The 8,137-nt window shown below is 38.1% G+C and overlaps 1 protein-coding gene across 1 annotated transcript; it reads left to right on the forward strand.

Annotated features, from left to right (window-relative positions):
• Positions 1 to 336: 336 nt before the first annotated feature.
• ZNF475 (zinc finger protein 475) lies at positions 337 to 7,336 on the forward strand. The gene is made up of 3 exons (XM_071581546.1): positions 337 to 354; positions 3,802 to 3,982; positions 7,185 to 7,336. Exons 1-3 carry the CDS (start codon positions 337 to 339, stop codon positions 7,334 to 7,336), a joined length of 351 nt encoding a protein of 116 aa, XP_071437647.1.
• The last annotated feature ends 801 nt before the right edge of the window (positions 7,337 to 8,137 follow it).

Below are 8,137 nucleotides of genomic sequence, written 5' to 3' on the forward strand. Positions count from 1 at the left end.
TATTAGATGTATCACTAGCATCTGGTGCTGCCATCTGCTGTTTTCTTCTTATCAGGTGAACTACCTGGAAAAATTTCACTGATCTTCCTTTCCTGCATTGTTATGCATTTTAACACAGCATAAACCTTGAAAACCTGTGCAGCAACATGTTGTATTGTGCTCTAGCATAAAGCCATCTAGGCATTTCGTAAAAGGAAGACTCCTTCAGATGCTGTGCAGTTCTAATGAAGGTGGAAAGTCAATGAAATGCTTTGCTTGCTTCAGTTGCAGCAGTTTGAACAACTTTCTAGGAGAACACTGAAAAATAAATTTGAAAATATAGTAAGTTAGATGAGCATGGACAGTGAACGGATGGTTTGCATAAAACTTGTCAAGTATTATTGGGAATGATTGAGCTTCCTACCTTTTTGCTTGTACACAAATGCCATGTTCATTATACTGATGTATTTCAGTTAAAAGAAAGCACATCAGGGGCAAAAGTGGATATTCTAGTGCTCCCAGAGGAGTAGTATCTTTAATTAACCAGCATGATCTGGTAGAATTACCTTCCTGTTCAAGGAGATATTATACACAGGCAAATGACCAGTCCTAACATGAGTGCTCATGTGTAAGGGTAGTGGCTGAAGTGTTCTAGCAGTCTGTGAAATGTACCTTTGGATAGTTGTGAGAGCCATGCCACAGTTTGTCCTTGCCCCATATGCAAAAACCTTTTTACTTTCTGGAGAGGAGCGTCTGGAAAGGGCTGTTTTCATACAACAGAATGCTGCTCCTAAGTATTCATACCAGTCTTTTCCTGAACCTCTGTTCCTTGGGCATTTCAAGTCTATGACAGGAGCTCTGTCCTAGAGCTTCCCCTCTTCCCATTAAAATACATGGATAATTAAACAAATAAGAAAAGCAGAGGTGTGTGCAGTCCTGGATGATAAATATTTATGTAGGGGAGTTTGGGAGACAGTCTTATTGTGTGTACTTAAGAAGAAATTAAAAGCTTTGTGCAGTATGGAAGGACTTGACCTCATGTAACACCATAACAGCAGCCTGGGGCTAACCTCAAGTAATGTCAGGTCTATTGAAAATACATAGTTGCATAGCCCTCTGAGCTAAATAACTTCATTCATAGTCACACAGACATACTTAGCAGTCTTGGAGAAAAAAAAGAAAATACTGAGACACCAGAGGAAAGCCTAACTACACTGTTAGGTATTTGTAGGTATTTTTATAATAACACATATCCCCAGGAACAGACCTTCCCTACAACCCTTTTTAAAAGTTAAAAAACAAAGCAGTGAGCAGACAGCCTTGCCACTGGCCTGTGAATAGTTTGGGTTGGAAAATTGTGGTGTTTCCAAAAATAGTTTAGTTTCAAACTCCAGGCCTCCAGATGTGACATTTGGGATAGGCACATTCTGAAGAGAAAAAGAAATGAAGGGTAAATATCATCAGCTGTAGAAATTCCAAGTAAAGCTTATCATATCTTGGATTCCACAGCTAAAAAATGAAAAACCTGTTACTACCAATGGTAAAGCTAATTGCTTTCAGGTTTTATTTTTCAGGGTTTTAGCATGTGCACAGAGAAGGATTTGTGTGTGTGGTGATAATTCAAACTGACCATTTTTCTGGAAAAAAATAATTGTATCCTTACAGTGACCTGATTTCTTTTAATCAATTCTGGTCTTTGCTATTGTTTCTGTACAGTTTTTAATTATGGAAGTTACAAAAGACAGACATTTCTACTTGAACAGATTTCTCCAAGATTTGTACTTGGATTCGTTTTTCACTTTCTGGTAGTATATAGAGTCCCTACAAATGGAATGCAAATCAAATGGCTCTTTCCTAGTTTTTAGCAAATAAATAACATATTTTAATGAATGGCAGGAACCTAGCTAATGAAAACTGGTGAGGAAAATGTGTTCCCAGTATTTTACACCTAGCATTTTTTAAGGAAACCATTTCTAAAATGCTGTAACCATACCCAACACAGGCATGCTGAAAAGAGTCCCCTGGCCTCAAGAGTTTAGATTATAGTATCCTTATTGAAACCTCTCCAGACACTACACATAAAACATATAGTGCCTTCAAAAGACTCTGTATCTGGACCCAGACTCTTATCTCCAAATCAGACAATGTCTAGCTCAAGACCTGAAGTAAAGAAGTAGATGAAAATTGACAATGAAAAATCAGAAAGTGTTCTTAAAAGAGCTGTTGCTGTATTTGTCTGCAAATAAGGGTATATTTTTATATTTATTAAAATATACATATATAAAATAGTATGCTATCAAAGATGAAAAAGGAAATTCTATTTGAAAGTCAAGAGGATGAAAATGTCCTCAGAGAGACTGCTTTTGGATGTTACATATCGAATCACTGTGAGAACTTTCTAGATTAAGTCCAACTTTTCCCAGCAAAAATACACTTTATAGAGTAGTATTTCTTCTTGTAATTGAGATTACATGTGTGATACAGGAAAGAAGCCTATGCAGATTGTTCCCTAATGACATTTTCAGACTGTAACATAAATGCAAGAAGAGCTGCCCAGAATTTCTTGAACACATTGATGGGCTGACAGAAAGAATCATAAATACTGGAACAGGGTATGCTTTGTGTTACACAGCAGCAGAGAAAAACAATAAATCCCTACCTCCCTTGTTTGAGTGAGAAAGGCTTCTTGTGTTTGGTGTGGCATGGCTGCCCTTCTAACTTTAGGAGGGCAGGGAATGGCTCATCTCTTACTGTTATTCTGCAGTCAGAAGTTTAGGAAGTGCTGGCAGTTGTGAGACCCATCTGTGTGCCTCAATGTGCTGTCTCTACAGCATGTTCTTATGTGAGTTCCCGGAGCAGAGTTGGTATTGACACCATGCCTAGGCCAGGACACGCCTAAGGACACAGCCAAGTCCCTAATCTGCAATACCACAGTAATTATACATTTTTCAATCCTAGACTATGCATTTGTGAGGTTTGGGGTTGGTTCTTCCATTGTTGAGATGTTTTTTTCAAGAACAAAAGTAGATCTGCAGTGTGGAAACAATGACTTGCTTAGAGTCCAGTTCTGCCCTTGCTGCAGTCACTGGCAAAGTTCACACTGAGGCCTTCAGGATAAACAAACTGCAGTTACTATTTTACCCCTCATCCTGAAATATCCTGGACTGTTCTTAATCCTTGGAGGCCAAGAAGTCCATCAGCGAACTGATCTGTGGCAAAGGTAGCACGAGGTAAGGGACCACAGTCTCTGCTTGGGACAGCTGCCCTCACTGTCCAGCTTTAGAGAGATGCTAAGACTGGACACAGTGCTTTGAGTTGTGTTCTGCCAGAAGATGGAGTCTTTCTGTTATGCATTAGACTTCAACAGTTCAGCTGAGGAAATTTTTGTTGCTGCTTTACATGTTACTTCTGCTTGGCCCATGAAAAAGGGCTTTGACCGTTTCAAATGAATGCTGTTCTTCAGCAGCCTGATGAAGCAGAGGAGTTGTTTCTGCATGTGAAGATTTAGCATTTCCATGAATGTGAAGATGTGAAAATAAAAGAGATGAAACATACATAGCTAAGTATTAATTAGTCCCACATGAATTTCTAGCCCCGTATCTGCAGGAGGAACCCATCTGTTCCAGGCACCCAGTTAATGAGGTCATATCTCTTACAAGCTTCACGACTGAATCCAAACAAAACAAAACTGTTAGAAACAGTTACACTGATTTTACAGTTATCAGGTTCCTTACCTACATGATTGTTTTCATCCAAAGTCATTTGGTTTCAAAACTAATCTTGAAAACAGTATTTATTCTTCTTCACCATTATTACTTGCAGGCAAAAGTGACAAAACGGCCACCAACAGTGATTTGTTACATATGTGGTTGTGAGTATGGAACAAAATCCATTGGTATTCACGAACCACAATGCTTAAAAAAATGGCACCAGGAGAATGACAACCTACCCAAGCACTTGAGAAGGCCAGAACCCAAGAATCCTGAAGTCAGACCTGTGCAAGGTAAGATACAGACCAAATTAATATATGGGAGGAATCAAGTGGAAAGAAGGCAAAAAAAGGTAATTTTAAGCAGTAGATAAACAATTTTCAAGTAATTGTTTCTCCGGTTTACTTGTTTTAAGCTTTCTGTTAAGTATCCAGTTCTTATGTGAAGCACCCATGAGAAGTAAAAGTAGTGGTTAACTCTGGAATATACCTCCTGTGATGGTCCTCTTTATGTATTGGTATGTTCTGAATCAAAATAGATTAGCAACCCGCTCCACAGCTAAGTCACTATGTTTAGACTTCTTTCAACACTGTAGACAGGCATTTTTTAAAATAAGCAAAAGCATCCAAGAATAGCATGCAAATTTGACACAGTCATTAAAATAAAAGACCCTCAGGTAACACAGACAACCACTTCAGTTAAGTTCCTTTACAGTCAGCATTCAGTGGATGTTATTGATCCCTTTTATTTACAAGTATTTGAAGCTTTCATTGTGAGACATTAGAATATAAACACAGCGGAGAAAAAGTACAGGTAGTATGAAATAAACATTTTAATTCTGCCAATTTGACATGTTTATGCTGTGGATTGTGTATGTAAGACTCTACTTCTTCAAATCAACAAACTTTGATGATCCCCAGCACCCACAGAGATAGGCTCCAATAGGTATTCCAGGTTGGGTGTGCTCACTGTAGGACCAAAAAGAAATCTTCTCTGTGCTTTGCCTGGAAGTTGTTTCCAGGATTTACCTATGCCCATGTAAAGTCATTTCACATTTCCTTCTGGATGCTTTCCCTGTCCCTGCCAGCTGGTCTGAGCTACTTTGGGCCAAGGTTGGACCACTTCCTCTCAGGCATTTAATTCACACACACATTTTTTTATATTCCCCATAATTTCCCTCAGCTTCCCCTCATGTCTGGAAAAGTAGACAAAGTCTCCTACAACTTACTGTGAACGAGTCATACACTAGATCAGTTTACAGCACTACAAAGAAATATGTCCTCAGAAGACACACAGAAGAGAGCAGGATCACTGAGAACACTAACCAGCTGTTCAAAATAATAATCAAAAATCAGATAATATCAATTGGAACTTGATTAACAGATGCCAAGTAGTAAAGCTGAATCTGCAGTAAAAGATATATTCAAAAGACCATTTTCATTGTATTTGCTTTTTTAGATGTTAAACACTTTTTACTTATTACATATTGTGTGGTAAAGCAGATGGAGAAAATGAGAATTCCATGTGAAAGAGAGGGATCCAAAAGGAAAAATCTGGTTATTTTGCCATACATGATTCTTATTTTGAAGGAGTGGAAGTAGAAAGACAACCACTCTTTGAGAAAACAATCTAGCAGAAGGCTCCCAGATATGAATCAGAAAATTGTCTCATTTATGCAGTGAGTCATATCAGGCGCCTCTCATCTCCTGTGAGGTGTTGTTGTGCCCATGATTCCCCAGAGGACATTGACCTGCTTCCAGCATCCATCCCAAAATGCCTGCTAATGCAAGCCTGATCAGTTGTGTAGCTTGAACTATAATTGTTGTTTCCCCTGCAGTTGCCTCATGCTCCTGGCCTCCAGAAAATAATCTCAGTGTTGTTCTTTTTCCGTAAGACTTACTCTCGATCATCTGGTAAATGCTAAAACTGACCTTGAGACCACATGCATGTACTGCATGTCTCACAGTTTCTCAGTTCAGGGAGGAGGGATTACCCCTGTTGTTGAATGAAACAGGCAACATTCAAAAAAAGCTCAGAAATATTAACTGCTTACATAAAACTATAAAACTTTTTATAACTTACATAAATCTTTTTCTGAAAACTCAAGTGTCACGGGAAGACAACCACTGCCCTCATTACACAGAGTTTTGTTTGTGGAATGCCTAACACATGCCTGCAAGGAGAAAGTCATCTCTCTTTCTCCTTTTTTTTTTTTTATATTCCATAAACTCACCAAAGTACAGAAAATACACATTCATTTCCTGCAAGCAAAGGGGATATTTATCTCAGCCAAGAAAAGAAACACTACTTGGTTGCTCTTCTAACAAAAAGAACATTAGGAACAGGCATATTAAGAGATCTAAGGCTTATTGTGGTTATGTGAACCATTGGATATGAATCATATTAAAATTGTATGGGCCTTTAATGAAGAGCTCTATCATGTGCCAATGACAGAAACCATGGAATATTTTTAAACGCACAAATCCTTTTCTTTTAAAAATTCTCCACTGCTAACAGTTCAAAGACAAAAACAGATTTTTAAATCTTTTTCTATATTTTCATAGCATTTGAGAAGGGTGAAGCAAATACGTCTTCAATTCAAGCCATGTGGATTTTTTTCTGCACATACTTCAAATGGAAACACTTAAGATCTAAATCCAGGTATTAAGCAACCTGCCTTGCCTTTTTGCAAATCAGTTTGAAACAACACTATGTGAAAATCCTTTTCAAAAGGAAAGTCCATTTCAAGATGAAAGTAAATAAGATGTTTTTTATAACCAAATAAAATCTTGAAAGAACATCTTAGTGTTCGAAGAATGCTCTTGAGTTTTCAGAGCAGTCATTCGTCCCACAGCAGAAAATAACTGAGGGTTAGACTGGATTAGTGTTTAGATGACAATAGATGCCTCAGTGCAATGACCTCACAGAAAGTTGTGGCTTAAAAGTACTGTAGGTTTTGTCTGCAAGGTTTTGGGCTTATCTAAGCTTTACTCCACTTTTTAGCAAAACTTGAATGAACTCCAACAGGAAGAAAATTTGGCCCCTTGTGCCCCTTGTCCAGAGCAGTGCAAAGAGCATATTCTCAAGTACAATACATTTCCACCCATAGCCATGGCCAGATAACACATTCTCATTAAACAGAACTTGAAGTAAAGCCAAAAAGGGAATGTGCTGATAATAGTATGTATGCAAAGATGTTAGTAATTAGCTGGGAATGCACATCATAACACACAGCATGATGTTTTCTCTGTACTCTCATACAATACAAAGTGCTTCAGTTTGAAGTTAATTTAATTCAACCCCTGGGACAAAAAGTACAGTATTTTTTATATATTTTTTACTCTTTTGCTTCTTTCTTTTTCATTTGCAAAAGCAATATGGTTTGGTTAAACTGAAAGGCTCAGTCAACAGGTATTTCCTGAAAATATTTTCCATAAAGAGTTGAATGTGGGTCTCCAGAATGAAAGCTGATACTTTCTTTTTCTAATTTTCCAGCCAAAGGTTTCTATGATCTTGATTCTTTAAATGAGGCTGCCTGGACCAGCGCCCAGACCCAGCTAGTTCCATGTGATATTTGTGGGCGTACTTTTCTTCCAGACAGACTGATCATCCACCAGAGGTCCTATAAACCAAAACCTGCAAAGTAAACTGGATGTAACACACATGCATGCAAATGCGTGCCTGCTAACATACAAACACACACACTTATCCTAAGCTCAGTAAAACATATATGTGTGCATGAATACATGCACACACCCCCATACCTTCCAGACAAACCATGAGAGAAATAAAATTCAGCTGGAAGGCCATGCCCCTCAAAATTCTACTGTGTAATCATATCATGTGCTCTAAAAGTCTCTAGAGTAAAAATCAGCAGTTGCGACTAAAGGGGAAGCTCAAATACAGCAAATTATTTCCTTCATAATTTTGTTTTCCCTCTATCAAAAATTTGTCTGGTTAGTGTAAAGACCTCTAGCTGAACTTAACTAATCAGAGAAACCAAGTAGCTCCTTTAAGGTTGTTCATTTTTGTTTAGGTTTTGGGGGTTTTGTGGTTTTTTTGTTGGGTTTGGTGTTTTTGGTTTGGTTTTTTTGTTTTTTTGGTTTGTTTTGTTTTGGGGTTTTTTTGGAGGAGAGACATTGTGTCCTTGTCCATCTTTGGAACAAGAGAAATGAAGGACTCCCACTTCTTAAATCATGAAGCAGTCCAGTGTTCACATCCTTGTGTGACAGTGCATCATGGATGTCATGAAAGCCTTGACTGCCACAAGTGAAACATTCCCATATAAAGGCATCCAGTCGTGGGGTAAAGCAGAAACTGGCTGTTTAAAAAAGACTGCAGAAGTGCCTTCTTGGAGCATTTATTGCTCAAAAGGATACTAACCATGTGATTTATCCTCAACTCAGTAAACTGAAAATGCCAAAAAAAATTTAAGTCAGAGAAGCACA

The sequence above is a fragment of the Pithys albifrons genome, chromosome Z (genome assembly GCF_047495875.1).
Source record: "Pithys albifrons albifrons isolate INPA30051 chromosome Z, PitAlb_v1, whole genome shotgun sequence".
Lineage (NCBI taxonomy): Eukaryota > Metazoa > Chordata > Aves > Passeriformes > Thamnophilidae > Pithys > Pithys albifrons.